General features: G+C 40.9%; 1 protein-coding gene across 2 annotated transcripts; it reads left to right on the top strand.

Annotated features, from left to right (window-relative positions):
• PPP4R3B (protein phosphatase 4 regulatory subunit 3B) lies at nucleotides 1-23745 on the top strand. 2 transcript variants are annotated; one of them, XM_084515129.1, is made up of 16 exons: nucleotides 1-372; nucleotides 1184-1239; nucleotides 7576-7674; nucleotides 9164-9784; nucleotides 12395-12472; nucleotides 13263-13379; nucleotides 14369-14485; nucleotides 14883-15014; nucleotides 15782-15884; nucleotides 16995-17036; nucleotides 17700-17858; nucleotides 18539-18708; nucleotides 19838-19977; nucleotides 20463-20626; nucleotides 21062-21264; nucleotides 22000-23745. In XM_084515129.1, exons 1-16 carry the CDS (start codon nucleotides 231-233, stop codon nucleotides 22093-22095), a joined length of 2439 nt encoding a protein of 812 aa, XP_084371255.1. In that variant the 5' UTR covers nucleotides 1-230; the 3' UTR covers nucleotides 22096-23745. The 2 variants fall into 2 exon arrangements, with proteins under 2 accessions (XP_084371255.1, XP_084371254.1); XM_084515128.1 differs by having other exon boundaries at nucleotides 4-372; nucleotides 20442-20626.
• Nucleotides 23746-23984: the final 239 nt, after the last annotated feature.

Here is a 23984-nt window from a genome sequence, read left to right as displayed (position 1 = left end):
GGCGGCGGGAGGCGCCCGACAAGATGGCGGCGGCGCGGCGGTAGCTGCCGGAGCGGCGCCAGCGGGGCCCGAGCCGGGGCGCGGCGTCGCCCTCTCGCCGGCGGGCGGCCATGGGCAGCGGCAACGGGGAGGCCCCGCGGAGCCCCTGAGCGCCCGCGGAGCCCGAGCCCCGCGCCCCTGCGCCCTCGCCCGTCGCCCCCCTCCCCGCGGGCCGGGCCCGGGCCCGCACCATGTCGGACACCCGGCGGCGGGTGAAGGTGTACACCCTCAACGAGGACCGGCAATGGGACGACAGGGGCACCGGGCACGTCTCCTCCACCTACGTGGAGCGCCTCAAGGGGATGTCGCTGCTGGTGCGCGCCGAGGCGGACGGTGAGAGCCCCGCGCCCGCGGGCAGCCCCGGCCGGGGGTGCAGCCGGGCCGGGCCGCGGGCTGCTTGCGCCCCTTTCCTCGCCTCGCCACCGCAGGAACATCGCGGCGGCGGCGGTGGCTTTCCGCCTGTGGCTTTGTGTTGTTTTTCTGAGAAATTTGCCAATCGCGTTCCGAGGCACACCAGGTGCTGTGCCATTATGGCCCGTTGCTCCCTGGAGTCACCTCCAGGCTCTCTTCTTTTGCGCGGTGCCCGCCTGCCGCTCGGTCAGCCGACAGGTGCTAATGTGCGAAATAAACCACCTCCGACTGGTATAAACGGCTCGGGAGCTGTTGCCAGGATACATACACTGCTCGCATACACAGAGTCAAGGCTCTGGGTTCGTGCTATCTGGGTGATTCGCTTCTGAAGGGCAGTTGAAGGAAATAAAAGCAAATGGCCCGCATGGCTTGTGTGGGCAAATACATCTGGATGCTGTGCAGCATGCTACCTGCTGCACATTGGTACGGATTCGTCCAGTGGCCTTTAAAGCAGTTAATTGTCACACTGGGCTTCATGAGGAGAAAACTGTGCTGCAGAGAATTTTGGTCTCAAATAGCAGAGGAAAGCGCCTTCACGTGGGTGTTTTTGTTGGGTTTTGTTTTACCTGGCTTGTTTGTCGGGAGTTATGTTTAGAGAAGATCGTTCTCCAGGACTTTCTGGAAGATACGGATTAGGCTGAGCACATGTTGGCTGGCGCGCGGGCGGCTGCTCTAAGAGCCATGGAAATGTTTGTCTGGTTAAACTCAGTAAATATCTTCATAACTCTTTCAGGTTCGCTACTGCTAGAATCGAAGATAAATCCAAATACGGCGTATCAAAAGCAGCAGGCAAGTATCATTACTAGGCCTTACTTCTTTTTCTGATTACTGATGCTGAGGAGTTGTCTTATGTTCCAAGTGACTGTAGGTTTCTCCACTGTAGATCCGTAGCTTTCTCCAGCTTAAGACTACACTGCTTTCTGGAAAAAGGGCTAAGCGGCGAGACATACAGCTGTTAATGTTGTTTTTTCATCGAGGTGAAAAACTTGCTTAGAAGCCTGTGGTGCTGCACTGATTTGTATTCCAGAAACCTACATGTTTGTCTTAATCATATATACATATATATATGAAAATTAGTTAGAAACATATATGGCCTTGAGTGGGAGACAAAAGCTGCTCGCATGAAATAATTGATGCGTCAGGAAGGCAAAATTTCAGCCAGCTCTGTTATTCTGTTGTATTTACTTCCTGAGTTTTCTCCTCTGTAAGTAATACGAAGGAGTTTGTTTTTGTGGGACTTCTCTTATTGTTGTTTAGTTTTTGTTTTAAGCCCTGGAACCTTCTGTTCTCCTAAGCAAAGTGACTAGCCATGGTGGGGCTTAATTGCACAGTTGCCTTTCCTGGGGGTAAGGCTTCTGCAGAACAAAGAAGTAAAACAGTTGGGAGCTACATTAATAGGTCATCTTTGCTTAATGCACTACAAAACTTAGTTTACTAAATCTCTTGCTTTTATTGCTTTTCCCTTCTGCATTCATTTCTGGTGTCTGCCTTCATTGTTCTCGTGGTTTATTACATGTTTTTTTTTCCCTGCCTCTTCCTTTGTTCTGCAGTAGATTCTCTATTTCTTTTGTTCAGTGTTTCATACTGCTCTTCATCATTATGGTATCCAGAAGTGTTTCAGCACTAGACAACTGTTTGTTTTTTTTCTTCCTAAATGATGAAGAGAGAAATCAATAAGGGTTTTGGTTTGGATTTTTTTTTTTTTTGAAAGAAAGGTGATAAGCTATGTCATGAGAACTGGGGGAAAGAGACGCGTGTAGCTCTTGAGCACAGGTTGGCTGGAGTGAGTCAGTCGTGGGCCTAGCTTTTCAGAAGGCTGTGTTCTGTGGTTTCCATTTCTTACTCAGTAGATACTGGTGTATTTGGTCAGGTGGTGGTTGTAGGCTTCTCTTGGGTGGGCCGCTGAGGAAGGAGCTGTGGGAGCTGTGCAGGGTTCTGAAGGGCGAGAGCCTTGAACTGCTTCCTGTTTAGTAGAGGAAGCTACTGCGGAACAAAATACAAGCACGGACTGTGCTGATGCAAAATTAGAATTGCTTCCTTTTGCAGCTTATACTCGGAAACTTCATACAACTGCTTACTTGAAAACCTTCTTGATTTAACTGAGCAGTTTCAAGTGGCTTGATTAAGTTGTTTTGTTGTTGTTGTGGGAAAGACTTTCTAGGTTGTAGTTCCAAAAGCCTTATCTTAGGCTGAAGTTTGTTTGGGTTGTCTTTTATTACCAATCCTAACGCTTTGTGTCCTTGTGGCTGAATCTTTGCTTCACTTCTCACTCTTCTGGAGATGTTTTGCATTGTTTTTAAGAGGAATAATGATGGATGGTTTCCAGAGACAGGTTCTAGCTCTGTCTGGTTTCTGAGCTCATACAGCTTTTAGTTGACAGTGCTTTGTCTTTGAATGTAATGTGCTGCGGAGTAGCAAAGATCAAAACTTTGTGTAGCAGTCCTGTGCTGCAGTTTGTGAAACTTCAGCCTTGGCTCAGATTGTAGTACTTGCACCTGGGTGCCTCAGAGAAGATGTTATTTAAAATGGTGTAAAGAATTAGGCAAAATATTCTGGTTAACCAGAGAAGAACAGAGGTGGTCTCGGTGTCCCTAGTCAAGTGTTGAAGTCTGCTGTGCGGTAGGTAGCCTGCAGGCTTGGAGGCTGTGCTCATCTGTCCAGGACAGGTGCTTTTGTAGCTGAGTGACTTCTCGGAGCGTAGGTGCAGATTTTTATTAAGGTGCTGATCTTCTTGGGTTTGGGGAAAGCCACAGCATGGTGCAGCTTGACAAAAAGGAAACACGCCCTGCCTACGTATTTTGTCTCTTCAAAAATAACTTGAATTGACTCACGGAATAGCTGCCACTGAAGTTTGGATTTGCATACCATCATTCTGTGGAAAAATACTGTCCTGGTTTCAGTTAGGACAGAGTTAATTTTCTTCCTCGTAGCTGGTAGGGTGCTATGTTTTGGCTTGGGATGAGAAGAGTGCTGATAACGTGCTGATGTTTTAATTGTTGCAGAGCAGTGCTTACACCAAGGACTCACCAAAAGGACTGCTGTGGTTTAACCTGGCTGGAAGCTAAACACCACACAGCCGTTCGTTCACCCTTCCCCCTCCCTCTCTGGGATGGGGGAGAGAAATGGAAAGTGAAGCCTGTGAGTTGAGATAAAGACAGTTTATTAAGACAGAAAAATAATAATAACAGTAATAATAATAACAATAATGATGATAATAGTGCTACTGCTTATAATGTGTACAAACAAGTGATGCACAATGCAATTGCTCACCACCCGCTGACCGATGCCCAGCCTAACCCTGAGCAGTCTGGCCCTCCTCCCCCTGGCCAGCCACCCCCATCTATTGCTCAGCACGACCCCAGATGTGTGGAATACCCCTTTGGCCAGTTTGGGTCAGCTGTCCTGGGTCTGTCCCCTCCCAGCTCTTGCTGCACCCCCAGCCTGCCCACTGGCAGGACGGAGTGAGGAGCTGAAACGTCCTTGGCTTGGTGTAAGCACTGCTCTGCAACAATTAACACATCAGCATGTTATCAGCACTCTTCTCATCCTAAGCCAAAACATAGCACCCTACCAGCTACGAGGAAGAAAATTAACTCTGTCCTAACTGAAACCAGGACATATATCCAATATTTAGTTGCTGTGCATCAGTTTATGATTCCCAATATTTGCACTAAGTAGTACTACAATGATTGATTAACCGCACATACTGCCTTCTTGAATCGTGTTTGGGGGCTCTCTGGCTTTTGTGCGGAATTCAGCGTTGTCAGTGCTAGGCTTGCAATAGGAAGAGGACTTGGACGTGGGTGCCCTGCTGCTCAGCCTGAAAGAATTCCTGATGCTGCGTATGCAAAGAGACACCAAGGAGTGTAAGAGCTTTAGCAGCTCCCTGGATTTTGAGCATGGGCTTTGAGAACTGCATGGCTCCGCTGAGCACGCCGTGGCTCCCAAGGTACCTTCTGGAGGCTGCAGCAGGAGCGCTTTCAGGGTGTTACCACACCCGCCTCTTGTTCCGCCCTCTCCTTGATGTTGCTGTTCCCCAGCATGTGGGCAGAGGAGCATGTACGGGTGCCTCAGTGGAAGTCAGATGGATCCACTGGTGTGCTTTGTTTCTCCAGCTTTGTAACAAGGGTGGTAATTTCCAGTTGCATGGGTTTAAGACTGGTAAAAAGCTACAGAAACTCTCATCAGGAACACCGCCTTCTGATGTTAACTCTCCTTCAGGTACGCTCTATCTGTTTTCAGATCTGAGATGAAGAATGTGTACCTGTGCTCTTGAAACACAGTTGCCATCATTCAAGCAACAAGAGAGCAATTTGCTTCAGGCAAAATCAGTGGAGTTACTCGAGGCTGGGATTTTACAGACTTCCAGGGGTGCTGCTATCACCAGCCAGAGCAGTTACCTGGGGGGCTGCTTCACTCCATCGTGCCAGCATGAGTCTTCACGTAGCCATGCAGCAGGTTAGATGTAGGAACTGATCCCACTGGAACACAGCTTCTTGCTGGCTTAATTTCTGTTTGTCTCTTGTCCTCGCTCTGGTTCCCTGCACAGCACACCTATGCTGGCATAGGAGGGGGATGAGGGGCTGGTGCTCAAACCAGGAGAGGGAGCAGCAGGCATTGTACAAACCAGTACTGACAATGAAGGAGGGGTTAGAACTGCCCTCTTAAAGCTCAAATTGTTCTGAATTAATCTTTATTTTGTTTTATCTTGTGTTGTGTGAGGGAATGAAGGCACGCTGCTGTCGCTGATCTAAGCGGGCCGAAATGGCAGTCTTGGGAAGGAGCTAGGTCTGGAGGATATCTGTCTGATCTTGAGTCGTCTTGGGACACGCAGGAAGTGCATGGCTGACTAAATATATTGGTGTCAGATAATTATTTTCTAATGAAACTACCTTTTAATAAAGATGATTAAATAGGCAGCATCTTGCTTGGTAAGAGCGAGCAGAAGTGCTTGAAAGGGATCAGGAAGGATCCTGGATGTTCCGTGCAGTTCCTCTGTGCCTGTTCACTGGAGACACTTCAGACAGTTTATATTTCAGAAGTCCTTCTGAAATATTTTTGGAGAAACTTACATAACTTCTGCTCGTGTGGGCAGTACAGATTGTAACAAGTACTACTCAGTAACCCGAGAATTGTCACTAAAAATTTGAAGTGCAGTCTCTATGGATGCACGCAGTCATCTGAGTTCCTGCAGCAGGCCTGTTAGCAGAATGATTCTGGGCTATAAACAGGACTTCTTCATGTATATGTCTTTGTTTGTCGAGAGGCCTCTGGTTTTTAGCTTACCTGGAGGCATATCCATTTTCTGAGTGTTAAGGCATCCATAATTTTATAGAACGTTTTCAGATACAAAAATAGAAAAACTGAAATGAGTAACTGCCATAAAATTGTACTTAAGAATTCTGATTTTTGGATTAACCTGTAGATGAGCATTCTTTAGAGAGGGTGCTTCGTGAAAGGCAAGTTGATGCTGCTAATTTATAGCATCTTTAAATCATTTGGGCATTCTGTTTTAAGCTGTTGACTTGAGTTCCTGTTATGTTGTAGAGTGTCTTCCAGTGGTAACAAACTGGCATTGCTCAACATACCTGGACTTGAATGGAAATGATACAAAACTTTCTTCAAAAACCCTACATCAAAATACTTAATAACATTATATAAAATACAGTAGCGAAAACTTGTGTGTTTTGATTTTCAGGCTTTGCAAAATAAAAAGTGCCTTCGGCAATACGGAGTGAGCACTTGAGGGCCTGCTCTCCTCATATCTGCTTTCTGTGCCAGTTCATTCTGAACGAGGCCAGGGAGCCCATCAGGCTTTTCAGTCCCTGCAGTTTTCAGTTGTTTTTTACTTGAAGGCCAACTCAACTGCTAGCTCCAGCATTGCACACCGTAACCACAGGTTCAGCTGTCTGTGAGCCAGAGATGAGGCTGGACAGCTGTAAGCAAAACAATGTCAGCTGTATGAAGCTGTGCCACTTGCACATGAGAATCAGAGCCCAAGAGCAGGCAGACTATTAATATTAACCTATTAATGTTTGTGGCAGGAGCACAAAAGTGTAAGTTGCAGAAAGAAACAAATCGTTAAGCAGCATTAAGGTCACAGGGCAGTGAGCTCAGGGCTTTCCACCAAGGGCGGACTCTTCCTTTTAAAGGAAGGGGTTAAAATGAAAGAAAAAATAGATATACTGCAGTTCATTGCCAGCCAGTTAAGTTGCATTCACACAGTTTTTCTGTGCAAGTGCCATTATTCAGTGTGTGTTTGCATCCCCTTGTCTAGGACGTATTCAAACCTGAATGAGGTAGTTAACGTGTATTTCAGAATAAGAGATTCTATAGTAGTAGTGTCATAGTGAAATAAGTCATATAATATTTTGTTAGATATCTGCTGAAAGGAAATGCATAACTTGGAGCAGCAAGTGACCTAATAATATTTGATTTAAAAAAAAAAAAGTCTGTTCAGAAATTCCAGCAAATTCCTAGATGTATTGTGCAAGTGTACAAATTGAATTAATAGAGGCAAAAAGAATGGAGGGAAAGAAAATTTGCTCAAGTGAAAATACCTGTTGGCAGGATGTTTGTAGCTTTAGTAGTATCTTACAAGTTTTATATAATCCATGGTGTATGTCTTTGAATTCAGGAAAAAGACACGTGTTTGTAATATGTGAGGCTTTGCTTCTCACGTTGTTACAGCTGTATTAAACCCTTTCTGAGGAAGAAACACTAATCTTTTACTTTGGTTTTCAGCTTCTTAAATATGAGAAAACTTAACTTTTTATATTGCAAGTTTTCTTAATTTCCTGTGATGTGTGCGTTCACATGCACAACCAAGAGCCTCAGCTTGGAATTAGGTTGCAGAAAAATGCCATTATAAATGTTTCTGGTATGGAAAAAATACATAGATGGATTATATGTAAGAGAACGTTCGTAAAGCAAAAAAGAAATGGCCCTTACAGCAGAACAGGTAACTTAATATTTCAGTAGCTTATAGTCTTCTTTTGACAAGTGTAATTATCATTTATTCTTTAGGCATGACTTAATGGAATACAGATGTGGTCTACAGATGTGTAGATCTAACCTGTCTCAAACAAATTTTTTTTTTATTTTTTTTTTTTGTGTGTTGTACAGGACACCTTGATTGTTTGGTCAGAAGCAGAAAATTATGATTTAGCACTGAGTTTTCAAGAAAAAGCTGGCTGTGATGAAATTTGGGAGAAAATCTGCCAGGTACGGTTATATTTTAATACTCGGTTTCTTCCAAATGATTTAGTGTTTTCTGTGGCTTCACATATATGGTTTGTTATTTTAAAATCTATTTGGAAAATAAGCATATGTTCATCACTATTTTCTGTGCTTTTCTTTTTCTTCTCTTTTTTTTTTTTTTTTTTTTTTTTGGAGTGCCAGATTTTAATTGTCCTTCTCCCAATCTGCAAGGAGCAAACTAGTTGGAGTGTGGAACTAACAATCTGTTGTAGCACACAAGGAGCCAGATCCTGCTCTGTGAGAGTGGCATTGCTGTCACAGCTCAAAATCTCAGTCATTTTTTTCATCGTGGCCTGAGTCTTATTATCCATGTCTTACAGATATTTCAATCTTCGTTATTATGAAACAGAGTATAGATCTTACACTTTCAGCTCTGGAATTAATGAGTCAGTGGAATTGTACCAATGTGTACTTAAAAGAAGAAACCCCGGCTTTCATGTCAGGACATATCGTAACTGTGAAAAAAAAAAAAAAAAAGTGCAAAGCTGTAACTAGAGGTACTTGGAACTCAGGTTTTCTAGCAGTTTGCTTTGAACAAACTAGGCAATTTAGATGCATTCGTAAACTTAGCATTCGTTAGGCTATAAGTCTTCTCAGCCAGTTCTCAGATACCATTGTTGAAAGGACCCAATGCTAGTAATTGCAAGTACATGTGTCTAATAAATAGTCCAGGTTTTACACTGGTCCCACGTGGGGTTGAGCTGATCACCTGTCTGAGAGGGAGGTCTCTGTGGTCAGACAGCGCAAACCATTCCCCTTAGTCTCTTGCACTGAATTTCAAAACTCCTAGGGCTTCAAGACTGCTGTCTGAGCAGGTGAGCCTTGGTGAGGGAGGTCCAGTGGGAATTTATGAATCTTAGGGTTGGATCAGTGAAAGGCATAAAAAGTATAGGGTGCATGAGAAGGCTGAGGAGATGAGAGGGGCATACAGAGCAGAAGGAAAGTGCTGCAGAGCAGGAGATGAGATGATTGCATCCCTTTTCCCCTGTTCAGTTGGGGCATGACCCTTTCATGCCTTTTGTTCTTGGGCCTTTTGTTACGGTTCGTGTAGCAGTAGCACACCTGTGGGCTCTTATAGTGACTTGAAGTCTTCATACCCTTCTGTTTGAGACCCTGGAAGAAGGTTTTGTTATGCCCATCTTTTCTTTTCCTAGTATGTTTTGTGTTTATCTTCAAAGTGCTTCAGACTACTTTATTTCACAGATGTCATTAGGTTTTGGTGGTTTGCGTTTTGTTTTGTTTTTTTTTTTTTTCACCTTTTGAGAAATACCTATCAAGGTAATGGTAGTGACTTCTGTAGGATTCACAAGCAGCAAACTTACTCCTTCTCTTCATGGTTAGGTATTTTCCAGGCAACTGAAGGTATGGAAGGATTTATATATGTGTTATCAACTTGATTTACTTTTGCATATGTATTGGGATGAGACAGTAACTGTGCATGCTGTGTTCTTAGGTTCAGGGTAAGGATCCTTCAGTGGAAGTCACACAGGACCTTATCGAGTCCGAAGAGGAACACATAGAAGAAATGCCTGAAACTAGTCCTTTGATCGACCTTCCTTCTTGTGAACTCAACAAACTTGAAGAGATTGCTGACCTAGTTACCTCTGTTCTCTCCTCACCCATCCGTAGAGAAAAGCTAGCGCTGGCCTTGGAGAATGAAGGCTACATTAAAAAACTATTGCAGCTTTTCCAAGTCTGCGAGAATTTAGAGAACACAGAAGGCTTGCATCATTTGTATGAAATTATTAGAGGAATTTTGTTCCTCAATAAAGCAACTCTGTTTGAGGTGATGTTTTCTGATGAGTGTATTATGGATGTTGTTGGATGCCTTGAGTATGATCCTTCTTTGGCTCAGCCAAAACGGCACAGGGAGTTCTTGACCAAAACAGCAAAATTTAAGGAGGTTATTCCTATAACAGACTCTGAACTCAGGCAAAAAATCCACCAGACTTACAGGGTACAGTATATTCAGGACATCATCTTGCCGACACCATCTGTTTTTGAAGAGAATTTTCTTTCTACCCTTACTTCCTTTATTTTCTTCAACAAAGTTGAGATTGTCAGTATGTTACAGGTAAGTGGTTTTTAATATGGTATAGATGGATTATGTATAGATGCATCTAGGTGTAGTTTTTAAATTGATTATGGCTCTGTAACACCGTCTAAAGTAATCACGCACACTGTGATTTGCATTGTGCTTCCCTTTATTTCTGAAACTTGCATTTTATTTTTGATTTTTAAAGATAGATTTCAGGTGAGTTTATTTACAGATTTTTTTAATGGATTGTAAGCAATTATCTTACTGTACTAATTTCAAATGTTCATGTTGTAGTATAAAGTAGTTAATGAATTAATTTGAATTCATTTTCTCTTCATACTGATAACCCAAAGTAATGATAGGTAACCAGAATGTTCCTGTATCAGTGAGCTTCTAAAAGCTCACTGAAGGGTTCCTAGTCTGAAGCAGGTTTAAAAGTAGCCGACTGTCACGAAGAAGCTAGGCTGCGGGAAGAGCCCTGGTGTGAGCCCTGTGCTGCATTAGCTGACGTTTGGGCTGTTGTCGCTTCATATTTTGTTGTGCAAACTAATGGCTACCAAAATGTTTTCGTTCTGTTTCTAGTCCGTGTACTCAGGGAAATGGCATGTGTGTGTGAAACAGAACTTCACAAACATGCCTGTTTTCTTGTGAAGAAGAGAGTATTAATACTGTGGAAAGATATAGGCAGTGGAGAAGCAGTATTGTTATAAGACTGCAGCAGAGGACTGGAGGGGAAAAAAAGAAAACTACATGGGTAAACTCTGGGGCTTCTTTTTTACTTCGGTTGAGTAGCAGGAAGAAACTAGAAAGTAAATCCTGCTAGCAAAATGAATGACTTCCATTGAGATATTTTCTTTAAAACTCTGTAAAGTTCTTTATTTTCCACCAAAGTTTTACTGTACTGCGTGCCTACTTGCACCTTAGCAGAGAGCAGAGGCTCTGTGACTCTCACCTGTAGTACTCGCTGGAGCAGGCTCTGAAGTTCTGTCAGTTCTTCGCTGCTCGGTCGCTGCCAGCCTTGCCATAGTTGAGACGAGCGTGTGGCATGTGGGTGCGTCTGGTCTGAGACTGTGACTGAGACGAGCGTGCTGATTTACAAGAAGTACTGACAGCTAAATCAGTTGACCTGCCTCGGATTTGTGACAAAGAAAGCACACATGGAAGAGAAGTTGCTGGCTACTGTGCATGGGGAAAATTACATTGGAGTGTGGGCATCAGGTTCGGGACCGCTTTCCCAGTCTGCTGGTGTAAATCAGCTTTTGTTGCGGCACGAGAATCTTAAAGCCCCTTTGGGCTTGGTGGACGAATTAGAGGTCTTGTTACCCTAAATACATCGGTAAAGCTCCCTAGGAAGTGCAATTTGTAGGAGTACTGAGCTGTTCGGTACTGCAGTGAAGCCCTTTGGATGTGACATGGAGCAGCAGACCCAGCACTGCTGAGGAGGAAGGGCAGGCGTGTGGAAAACGCAGCAAGCCCAGAAAACAAACCTAGATCCACTCTGGGCCTTAGGACATCAGGGCTGCGCCGGGCTGCAGCTCTAGACAAGCCAGAGATCTGTTTGTTGCCAAGTAGTCTGTGGTGGGGAGTTTCTGGCCTCTTGTTGTGATAGGATTTTTTTTTTAACAGACTTAACTTAGCTGTTAAAATCAGTAAGGCTAAAAATAAACCGTTAGGTCTGTGTAAGTTGCATTGTCGGATGCTGGTTCAGGTACCCTGTGCTTGTAAAGCACTTTTTTTCCTCACATCTTAAAATTCTCAGGAAAAAAAGTGACCTTTTGGCCAACATTCAGGTGAATGTAAATAATAATAATAATAATAATAATAATAATAATAATAATTCTGTACTTCAGCTTAATAAAATGCATTGAATTTAGTAACAGCAGAAGCAAAGTATAGAAGTAACTGCTGTCTGAAGCATGCAACGTAGCATGGATGGCTATCACCACTGCTGCGTCCCTTCGTGCTTCTTCAGTGAATCTCTGCAGAGCTGCCCAGCTCTGTGGTGTAGTAGCACGATGCTGCTGTTGGCTCTGAGATTTGCACCATGTTCAACAGGTGATGGGCACTTTGACGTGAAGGAATGCCAGCACTCCTCCATGGGTGTGCAGGGAAGCGGTGTGCAGAGCAGGACATGCCTGAGCTGCTGGGAGGCAATGCTCTTCACCCTGGGTTTTGTGCCCCTCTCGGGTGTTAAGCCATGGTGAGGGAGCCCGGATCAGATGGATGGGGTTATGGTGTTGTGATGCCTGGATGTGAGTGAAAACCACGCAGTGAGCCTGCGGGTCATAGGGCAGAGCCGTAGGCATGCGAGCCATCAGGTGGAGGACAAGTGCCAGAGGTTCTCTGGGACCGGACCCAGTAATGCTGCCCCTGCCGTACGGAGCGGGTGCTGAGACTGTGTTGGAAACAGCTCTCAAACGGGTGCTGCAACTTCCTTTTCAGTGATAAAATGCAGGTGACTGTGTTTATTTAAAAAAAAAAAAAAAAAAAAAAGCTTTTCTACCCAATCTACTAGTGCACATTTTTGGTTCTACAAAGTAAGCAGACAGTTAACTTCAGTCTGACTTGATACAGTGTCAGAGCCTGTCAAAACGAGTTTTAATGTGTAAGATGTGCTGTCTAAGTCACTTTCCTTTTGTTACACAGGAAGATGAAAAATTTCTGTCTGAAGTTTTTGCACAACTAACAGATGAAGCTACAGATGATGACAAACGATGTGAATTGGTGAGTTGGTGCACTCAGTAGGTGGCTGAGCGCTTCATGTTGAAGGTGTTCTGTTGGTTCTGCAGTCACTGAGGTATTTCCCTAACGCTAGAGTCATTTCTAATGCAGCGTAGTCTTTGTGCTCCCTAGGACAATATTTCTTGTGAGGTAAAACTCTCATTTATTTGTTCTAAGTAATTTGTTTTACTATTGAGAAAGTGCTAGTGCTAAGCTCGAGTCCTAGGCTTGAAAACGTACTTTCTTCTAAGTACTCTTTAATGTTCTGTATCCAATTGGTGCTTGTTTTCCCACTGTATCTTACTCACTCAACAAGGCCTTTCAGTCCTGTGACTGAGAGTTAACAACAGTCCCTTGGTGTATATTTTACAAACATTATTTATCTCTGAATATGGTTATCAGCTTAAGTTGCCTTATAAAAATCTAGAGTGTGTGCTGTCAGAAAACATCTTTGTTCTTTCAGACAAAAGGCAAGCCAGACAGAAGTATAAATTTTTCCTATGTTAGGTGGGATAAAATAGCTACAAAATGACTGTGTTTCTCTGAGGTCCATCACAGCCTCTTAATGGATTTTTTCATCTGTTTTTAACTGCCTTTGTTTTCCTTTTACTTCTACCCTTAGCGTTGCCCAACTGCTGTTGCACGTTGGAGGGGAGAGGGCTAGATGAGTCTGTTTTACGGGAAGGCATATACTCACTGGTGTACAGACTGATACAAATCATAGGTATTTCTGACTTGTGTTCTGGAGTGTTCTGAATCAAATGCCTGTGTTGTTTTTTTCCCTTTGTTATAGGTTAACTTCTTCAAGGAGTTCTGCGCGTTTTCTCAGACATTACAGCCTCAGAACAGAGACGCGTTTTTTAAAACTTTGGCAAAGTTGGGAATCCTTCCAGCTCTTGAAATTGTAATGGTAAGTGAAAATGACATTTTAGTAAGAGGCAAAAACAGAAGCCATTTAGCCACATTTTCAGATGTGCTAAACACCTTTCTGTGACTTTAATGGGACGTTGTTCCTCTGAAAGCTTTAGCTTATAGTAACGTCCTGAATCCGAAAGATCTCCGATTTTCTGAAGTTGCTCAACTTTATCACTCCTACTGTTTTTACTTTGCATTTACTTTGAAGCCCTCTTGATAACAGGGGTAAAATTTGGAAGGATTCTTCATGTTGGAATTTGTTTTTTGTTGTTGTTATTGGAGCAGTGCTAAAATAGTGTTTTTAGATAACCTTGGGCTGTTACTTGTTCCTGTCCAATCCTAATCTCATTTTCAGTGGTATAAAGCAATTTAATCTATCACCATCAGCAGTGTGAAAACCTGGCTTTTTCTCTCCTTTTGTTGAAGCAGCTATTGCTGCTTGACCATTGCAAATTATCGCTGCTGCTGTTCAGAAACTGTATATTCTGTTGTTGTGGTTTTTTAATATTCTAGAGTAACAATGTGTGAGGTTACCAAGGGACACCGACTGTTATGTAAATATAAAATAATATAAATATTAATTGCTTAGACAAACTAGTCTCATGGTTCTTTTCCAGGCCTAGACATGTCCCAGTGTTACCTGTTACATCGGTTTTCTAGGCTTAGAAACTGTGCACTTAACCAGAAGGAAAAAGTTACATACCTTAAAGAAAATTAATAATTCTTGCTGTACAAAAATTTCTCTCACTCAGACAAATTAATTGGCGTAGTTGGTTCATCAAGTTGACAGAAATCCTTGCAGTCTTTTTCCCCGTTATTTTTATCCTTTAAAGCATTTTACTGTTTTGTCTTTCTCCTGTCACTGTTTACTGCATCTCTTGTAGATTTTTTTTGTAATAAAATGTTCTCAAAACTTGTAACTCCCTGACTTTTTGCAACTCTGTTTGAAATGGTTCTGCAATAAATTGATCTCATTTTTACTAGGGGATGGATGACTTGCAAGTTAGATCTGCTGCTACAGATATATTTTCTTATCTGGTAGAATTTAGTCCATCTATGGTCCGAGAATTTGTAATGCAAGAGGCCCAACAGAGTGACGACGTAAGTAAAAGTGTGTTAGAGTTTGTTGAATGTGCTTGAATATATTAGTTTTAAGACAAAACGATGACAAAAAAAAAAATTCTTCAGCGTTTTGTATGTAGTTAATCCAAAAATGTAGATGGTGGAAACATAAGGAGAATCAGACTTGAGATATAAAAATTTCTGAGCATGTTGTTGTCCCATGTATGTACAGTAATAAAATCGTAGCTCTGCCTAGCAGAGACGTTTGTGTGGTGGGTGGTGCCTGACAGAACTCCAGTGTTTAAATGCAGCTCTTCCAGTTTTCCCATTTCAGTGTTTTTTATTTTTGCTTTTAAATAGTAAACAAAGCACCCTAATATAGAACCTAGGGAAGTCATTCCACTGCTGAAACTCTGTGTATAATTTTTTTTTCCAGGATATCCTCCTCATCAACGTGGTCATTGAGCAGATGATCTGCGATACTGATCCGGAGCTTGGGGGAGCCGTGCAGTTAATGGGGCTCTTGCGTACTTTGATAGATCCAGAGAATATGTTGGCCACAGCTAATGTAAGAAAATACAAAGGGGTAAAGACACTTTACTGTCTCAGCAAAATAGAAAGCGTGATTTTCTTACTGTTGTTTTGGTCAGAGGATTTAAAAAAAAAAAAAAAAAAAAAAAAAGTATTTTGACACTGTCATGTGTGGTCTGATACTGAAATTTAACAAGCTGAAAATAAACTTCCATTAACTTTTGATAACAAAAGGTTTTTTTGATAACAAAAGGTATGTGGCATTGTGCAAGTATTTATTCACACAAGCAGTCCCGTTCTTTGGTGAAACAATACTAGTTCAGTTATAACTCCTGGTAGCTTGAATGATAAATACTGGGAGAAGAGAGGCCGGGGGGTCAGTGTTGAGCCAAATCACAAGAAAGCACATTGGAATCCTGCTTGCATATTGATAGGTGTGTATTACATGCAATGTAGGGAAAAGGACAAGATGACAGGTGTTTTGGTGTAAAGTGGTGAAGGTGACTATGGTAAAATTACTGCCTTTAAGAACGTGTAGCACTTTGAGTCACTTCTGTCTTCTCAGGATGTTTTGTGTCCATGGTGGGTTTTTGGTGCTATTTAAGTTGGTTTGGTGTCTCAGATCTCTTCCCAAAATGAAGAAATATATTTTGAGTGAGGATAATGTTGCAGTCCAATCAAAAAGGTGCAGGCAGCCCATAGGGAGTCAGAATTATCTGTAGGATGTCTTCTATATTACCACCCTTTCTTATTTAAGAGGCTGTATACAAATGCCAGTATTTAATAAAGTTATGTTTGTTTTAGAAAACAGAAAAAAGTGAATTTCTCAATTTCTTCTACAACCATTGTATGCATGTTCTTACCGCACCACTTCTGGCTAATACATCAGAAGATAAATGTGAAAAAGGTAATGTTTTTTTTGTTTATTTGTTTAAAAATCTTGTAATATTTTGAACCTGCAGCACTGGTAACAGCTGTGATGCAAGCTGGGAATACGTGTCCTGAAATCCATTGTTCCTTCTGTTGTAGGGGTTCTGTGAGCAGTCTTGCCCTGTATTGCGGTTTTGAATGAGAACGCCTCTGTGCTGTGCTTTCTAAAACATTATTTGATGATGGATATATATATATCATTATCAGATATATTATCATCATATATATGATGATATATATCATATATATCATCATCATACAACTATATGTATATATAAAAAATATTATAATGATATATAGTTATATCATTAATCGTAAAACACTTTTTCCAGTAAGGTTTAAGAAAATAGTTGTTGCACAACGGAGTGTCTGTAGTTCCCAGCTGTTTTTTAGAAAAGAAGTTTGCAAAAATGCTGTGACGTTACTCAGTAGTCATCAGCAGCTCAGGTGATCCATCCCAAAGACTAGTTTTCACTTGGCAATAGTGTAGAAATGCAGAAAGAAGTCTCTTCAATTAAATACAATGTGGAACTCCTTTACCTTTTTTCTTCTCTTTAGCTTGGCAACTGTAAAGGAAGTGGCACATAATTAACACTCACTAGTTTAATGCTTTACAAACAAATGTAGTATCACGACAGCCTCTGAGTCAGGCTGATTTTTTTTTAAGTACTCTTTCAAGGGATGAAAGGAACGGTTTTGCAAATGTGTATTGAAGCGTTTGATTTCATCTTATCCATGTTTTCACAACGTTAAGTAGAAAAAAGTGTATTAAATGAAAATAAAACTTGAAGAATATCTGTAGTACTGGGTAGTATTCACTGAAGAAATTAGGCGTTTTCTTTTAGCTATGTAGGAATAATTCTGAAGTACTAGGTTATGTATTCTCACATAGTTGCATTTAAAAGTTTGTAACATAAGTTGAATGAAATGTCAGCTGGCTATAATTTTTGCTGTATTTATATTTCCCTTATGAAAGTTTCCCTTATAGAAAGTTTTGAGTTGATTAAAAGTTTGAAAAGTTTGGTTCAATCATTTACCTGTCCCTATCTGTTAAATATTTACAGTGCTTTTATTTTCTGTTTATCAGATGCAGTAGTTGGGTCCACTAAGAGTAATACAATTTGTCCTGGTAAGTTTTAATTGAACTTGAATTTTGGAATCTTTTTTCTTTTAAATAAAAAGATAGCATCATGGAAAACAAGGCATGTCCATATTGTTTGTTTTTGGTTTTTAAGTTTTTATTGCAATAGGTGGCTTTCGGTTTCATTTGAGATAGCAGGAAGCTAAAAGAACGTTTTCATCTCCTTCTAAGTAAATTTTGTGATTGTTGTGTTTGGTTTGTGGTTGTTTTCTTGTTGTTGTTTGTCCCAGTCTACCTTACTTCTGAAAAATCACTCTTAGTAGAGTATGTGCTAAGTAGTTATAGCTGAACTTTTATGGTTTTGATTTTTCTGTTCAGGGTTCTTTAAGAGCATTGTGAAAAGACTAACAGTGCTACTGTGCACTGCTACTCTGGGCACCTGTAACTAGGAACTGGCTGATGGAAGAAGCCCTACTGCCATTTCAGGGTGATTTTTATGGCTGGAAAAAAAAAAAAAAAACCAAAAAAAAACCCAAAGCTGAATTAGTATTTGTTTTGTTCTGATGCAGTGTCCTGCTTGCTAAAGCACTTCAGTGTGATGCTGAAACGTCAGGAACCATAACAGCAACTGAAGGCGGTGGTGATTTGTTCTGACAGCACTTTTTTCTCCCCCTTCTTTAGTGTGTCTTAATGCCTGACTTTTTCTCGTAGATAATTATCAAACGGCACAACTACTTGCCTTAATTTTGGAGCTGCTTACTTTCTGTGTGGAACATCATACGTATCACATCAAGAATTACATTATGAACAAAGATTTGCTAAGAAGAGTACTGGTCTTGATGAATTCAAAACATACATTTCTGGCCTTGTGTGAGTATGGAATTGTCATTACCTCTTTCCTCAAGGTGTTTTATGTACTGCATGGAACGTGTAACAAATACAAGTGTATACCTAAGTTCATAATTAGTGTTAATTTCCTATTGCAGACTAGCTGCTTAGTAAGTTTGGGGAAAAAAAAAAAAAGGAAAAAAGTTGGCAGGTGTCTGTTCATGTGGACCAGTGCAGCTTCTGGTGGAAGGTGGTTGCATCTCTTGATGTGGTAGTGGGGGGATCATTTGTGATCATCTCTAAAAGCTTCATAAATGTAGTGCTTCTTGTAGAATGTGAATGGACTTTGTGATCCATGGTATTTAAGGAAGAGTGGCTGGTTCTGGAAAGCAGATACAGAAGCACAGGAATGTACTCATAATTTAACTTCTTGTGTGCTAAAACTTATTGCTGCTATACTTCCAAAACTTAATGGGCCCTGATCAGATTCACGTGCACAGAAATGTCAAAGAATTCAGGAAAAAAAAAAGTTAACTATCTGCAAATGTTTATTTAGAACTTTGGACAAAGCACTTTGCAGTGCTCTTTGTTCTGTGGGCACTTCTTTCTCTTTGTAGCATTTCTGTGTGTGTTTTTTCAGCTCTTTCCAAGAGCAGTAGACTGGAGTCCTGATATGTAATTATTAAATTATTTGATTTTTTTTCTTTTCTTTCTTTGTGTAGGTGCTCTTCGCTTTATGAGGAGGATAATAGGCCTAAAAGATGAATTTTATAACCGTTATATCACCAAGGGAAATCTGTTCGAACCAGTTATAAATGCTCTGTTGGATAATGGAACTAGGTACAATCTGCTCAATTCTGCTGTGATCGAACTGTTTGAATTCATCAGAGTGGTACGTTAGCAGCTGCTTCTGCTTTTACGTGTGTGTGTGTGTGTGTCATCACAGGTAGAAAAACAAAACAAAGCCTTTCATGTGAAATAGTGTGCTAATAATTAAAATCACAAACTAACAATCCCAGAGATAGATATTCAAGTAGAAGAGAGCCAGTAAGCTGTTGCTTGTTTGGTTTACTTGATCATCCCCTCCAAGAGCACATAGAGGCCCTCTGTGTGTGTATGTCTATGTAAGATAGTATCCTGGGGGTGAAATTCTCTGAAGTGGCTGACTGGGTTGTCTCGGACCAAACTTCGAAGTGAAGAATTAAGTGAAGCATGTTATATGCGAGTAAATCTAGTCTCAGATCTGGTAATACACAATTTGACTATAAATTAGTGATCGTTGTCCTTGAAAATCTTACATGTGCTTTCTTAGTGTCAGCTCTGAATCAGTAGCTCTTCACTGTCGGCGTTGTTGGGAATGGTGTATACGTGGACAGGACAAACAGGAGCACTCAGTTTCTGGTATTGCTGGGGTAGAAAATGGGGACTTAAAACAACTCCTAAGTTACTTGGGGCAAATACATTGGTGTGTGGGAGTCTTCTCAGGGAATCTTTGTGGTCTCTGAAGAGCACTTTTTAGTCCTAGGGTATTGTAGCTGCTGTCGTTTCCAGCAAAAAGGAAAATGCATTGTGTTTTCAGATGACTTATACCCTTGTGATATGAACTAATGTTTATCGGATTTGCCTGATACGGTGAGACTTTTAGGGGACCAAAAAGTGCCTTGTTTCCATGTGTGCTGGTGCAGCTACTGATCGCTAGAAAGAGAACTAAAACTTGTGGGGAGAGCTGGGCATGGTTCAACTAATTTTTTCTTAAGGCCTAGACCGTAAAGATAACAAACATCATGGTTTAATGAAATACATAGGATTGGTACAGTAGTAAAAATATTGGTTGTTTATGAGAAATTCTAGCCATATAGTTCTAGACTTCAGCTTTATTTATGAAAAATCAGATTTCACTTTTGTTCTTTACAATAATGTCTTAGTTCTGGATAATTAGTTACTCTTTGATCAACTCTAAAGCTTTCTGAACTTCTGCAGGTTAATATATGAGACTTAAATACTATTTTCTTCTTACACAGGAAGATATTAAGTCACTTATTGCACATATAGTTGAAAACTTTTATAATGCACTTGAATCTATTGAATACGTTCAGACATTCAAGGGATTGAAGACAAAATATGAGCAAGAAAAAGACCGGCAAAACCAGAAACTAAACAGGTACTAAGCATTTTATGTATTCTGAGCCTTCTCCAACGTTATGTAGTATCACCTTACTGCTTTTTTAATCTTTCCTAGAGGGCAAAAAAAGCAGAAGGCCGTGGGTTTTTTGTATTTTATTTTATTTTTTTATTAACAATGAAAATGTCAACTAGAATAAACCTGCATCTGGCTTTCATCATTGGCTTACTTTAGCTAGCACAGTTCAGTTTGTGAATACATTAAATGCTAGTTGGAAAACTTTCAGCTTATGAAGAGCAGAATCTTCTTCATTCAGAGTTAGGATTCAGTCCCCCTTCTTGTCAGCTGCGGTTTTGGTGAAGCTCACGTTGACAGAACAAGGGGCAGCTAGGCTGCCTTCCCAAACTGTTGAATTTACTTTAAAGCACCGAAGCCATTTCTGATCCTGTCTGATTCTGAAGCAGCACACAAAACTTGCATCACTTGTCGTGTGTCTCTTACAGTGTTCCATCTATATTGCGTAGCAATAGATTTCGCAGAGATGCAAGAGCCTTAGAGGAGGATGAAGAAATGTGGTTCAATGAAGATGAAGAGGAAGAAGGTGAAGCTGTCGTACCACCAGTTGAAAAGTCAAAACCTGAGGATGATTTTCCAGATAGCTATGAAAAGTTTATGGAAACTAAAAAAGGTATTTACGTAACTTCAGCTTGTCATCTCTGGGTGTGCTGTATGCCAGATCAGTGAAGTGTCGTAAACAAACCAGTTGCTCATGTTCTGCACTATAAGCAGGAGTAAGAGTGTTCTAGTAGCAAATTCCCAACCTGTCTTTGTAAGCCAGGCTAGGATTAAAATGAGTTAACTAGGTACATGTCTAGGGCAATTTGAAATGGTATCCAAAGCCAAATCTCTACAAAATTGTGTATACTGCATGGTGTTGTCCCCATGTCCAAAGCAGTTGTGCCATTCTCATTTGGAATGCTGTTGTGCTTTGAATGAGGGCAGTGAGTGAGCTTTCATTTAAGTTGAAATTTAAAAGAGGCTGCTTTTGCCCCGTGTGATGCTCTGTGGATTGTGCTTTGTGGCATACAGCTGATACTGAAGCATGAAAATGTTTGTCCCTCAGCTAAAGAGAGTGAAGACAAAGAGAATCTTCCCAAAAGGACTTCAGCTGGGGGTTTCAAGTTCACTTTTTCCCACTCAGCCAGCGCAGCCAATGGTGCAAACAGTACAAACAGCAAATCTGTGGCAGCTCAGACATCACCAGCAAGCTCCAATGGCTCCTCTTCAAAGAACGCAACCCTGACCACAGCCGTGACAGCCACGAAGGTGGGAGAACTTATACAAAGCAGCTGTCCCAGCTTCGGGGAGCAGAGCAGTAATAATGAAATCTTACGGGCCGCAATGCAGTACGGATAGCGTTAGCCTCTGTGTAGGGCCTCATTGACGTGTGTTCAGCTGAAGCCCTGTGTAGTTAAACCCTTACTCATGTGGGGGAAGGCTTAAAGAACTATTAGGAAAGGAAACCTGCTGGTAACCTGATGGGCACCGTTCGATCTTTCATCTTCTGCATAACTCAGCTGCTCTCCTCCCTCAACTTACTTTTAACTGTCCAGTTGCTTGTGTGAGATACGCTTGGGCTTTTTTCCTAAACTGTGTTAGTGGAGCACCTTGTCAGGGACTTGGTAAGAAAGACTGACCAGGAAAATGCACGTGTATGCTTTAGACTTTGTGGCAGTCCAGCTGGGAGCTTAAATTGATTTGAAATAATTTTGAGGCCAGGATGCAGAGGAACAAGGAAGCTCCATGCTTTTTTTTTTTAACCCTCGGGATTAAAATATGTAGTCACTGACTTAAAAATAACACTAGTAGTAGAGATGGAAATTATTTGTTGGTTATGAAAAGTTCTGAAAACAAGTAACTGCAGATTTGAGTGCTGTCCTAAGACAGACTTGACCTGCAGGCTTGTGTGTCCTGGACAAGCTCATTGGGGGTTATATACTAAAAATTATGCCTTCCTGGGTATTTTTTTCAATACAAGATTTTCTTTTTTTAAATTGGCAGGGAAGTCTAGTTGGTCTAGTGGACTATCCTGATGATGAAGATGATGATGAAGAGGAAGAGACATCTCCAAGGAAAAGACCTCGTCTGGGTTCATAAAAGAAACCAAAACTTTGGAATAAAAACTTTTATTACGGGGTTTCAAATGCTGCAACTGTTTTAAGAGCTAAAACGAATCTGATTCAGAAAGCTTTCTCCCATGAGTATGTAAGATAACACAAGGAGTAGCAAAAGAAACTCAGTATATGAGCTAGAAAGGGTTAGTTCTGTAAACGCAAGGCTTCTGAGGAACTTAATATCTTTCTAGTAAATAAGGAGGCTGCCATTCAGGCTGTCAATAAAAAATAAAAATAAAAACTAAAAAAAAAGTGGGTTAGTATTCACAGAACCTGGATGATGGCTTCTCAGCAAGGAAAGTCTCAGGTGTTGGGAGGGCATGGGGAGGGAAAGGTAAGGTAAACTTCTTTTTAAATATTGCAGGGTTTCCCCAGTGTTAAGCAGAACTAAGAAAAAGAATTCAAGCTTAAATTTTGAACCCAGTAATCTTAATTTTGTAATGGTGCTGTCAGTTGTGTTCTTTTAGCAATGCCTCTTTTAAAAAAAAATAAAAAAATAAATAAAAAAATAAGGGAAAACTAACTGTATTTGCATAAGAACAATCCAGATTTTGGGACCATTTATTACAAATTGAATTTCTCATGGTAGGAAGGAGGGACACTGCAGTTATAGTGCATGTTGAGTTGTTTAAAACAGTTTAAAAAAAAAAAAAGTAAGTTTTAATTTGTATTTTTAAAGAGGAGAAAACGGAAGCTGGATTCAAAATGGATGGTTTTGCTTGTTTTTTCAATTAGATATCCAGTAATATCTATGCCACGGAATGACTGCTTCCAAAGTATCTCCAGGAACTGCTTGTGTCACACTGGTGCTTTACACGGCACGCTCGAATAGCTGTCGGCTTCTTGTTGTGCCGAATTTGAATCACTTTCCGCTTTGTTAAAATGAGCTGTCTCTTCTCAAAGCAGCAAGGGATTTTCCTGTTTGCAAGTTTAAATCGCATAATTGAGGTGGTAATAAGGAACACTAACAGGTTTTTAATAGTGATGAATTTAGTGGTGTTTAACATCAAACTCATTTTGGACCAAGATGAAATTATTACTAGCAGGACACCAGTTGTTGAGGCAGAATCAACAAGCAGCACCTAAATCTGGGTGCAAGATGAAAGCTGCTTTTTTAAAAATAAAAGCACATTCCACATAGGTAAACAAACTGCAAGAAAAATAGGTAAGTTGATAGAGGCAAACAGTCCAGGTTTTATTTTCAAGAGCAGGAAGTGAACTGTAAATATTTTAATGTTAGTTTGCCCATATGTGATCTAAGATCATGAAAAAATTAAGAGGAAATTTCCCAACAATTGATGTCAGAAATGTTTTTTAAAAAAATATGAAAACAGCTGCAATCCACCACATAGATCACTCTTGTAATGTGTTATGGGTCCATTTCTCCTGGAATAGTTTAAACTGAAGCAGTTTCTCTGTTTTGGAGATTTTGTAGTTAATTTTAATTTTAGCTATTGTTTGGAAAAAGATGGGCTGTCTGTGTAGATATGAAGTATAGTTTTTCCATAAAACAGAAGTTTATTTTGTATTAAAAATACCACTGTACTTGTTTTACACCATTTGTATACATGTGGTGATATTAATGCTGAACTGTAAAATTCAGGAATTAAAATGTGACCCTGTAATTCCATAACCATTGCTGTTGTTTGGTTTGTTGTACATGGTAAGTTAACTCAGAATTTTAAATGTGGCCATTTTAGAATATTCTTTAAAATTAGTTACTGTGCAGTTTGAAAAGGAACTCTACACCACCAGATGAAATCCCCAAGGCAGTGTGTGCTTCTACCGACCCGTAAGCTAGACCCAAGCACTCTTGGCAGCCGGTGGTTTGTGCGTGTGGACCTGGGGATGACGCTGTTGCCTCCTGTGGGC

Source organism: Aythya ferina, assembly GCF_964211825.1.
Source record: "Aythya ferina genome assembly, chromosome: 3".
NCBI lineage: Eukaryota > Metazoa > Chordata > Aves > Anseriformes > Anatidae > Aythya > Aythya ferina.
The sequence above is the reverse complement of the archived record's forward strand: the minus strand, read 5'-3'. Positions and strand labels throughout refer to the sequence as shown.

What these genes read in the sequence shown, in the direction of transcription:
- PPP4R3B (XM_084515128.1), top strand. Translation starts at nt 231, where the DNA reads ATGTCGGACACCCGGCGGCGGGTGAAGGTGTACACCCTCAACGAGGAC. An exon ending in CGGCGTATCAAAAGCAGCAG is followed by an intron (nt 1,240 to 7,575) that starts GCAAGTATCATT and finishes TGTGTTGTACAG; the next exon opens with GACACCTTGATTGTTTGGTC. An exon ending in GTTTATGGAAACTAAAAAAG is followed by an intron (nt 20,627 to 21,061) that starts GTATTTACGTAA and finishes TTTGTCCCTCAG; the next exon opens with CTAAAGAGAGTGAAGACAAA.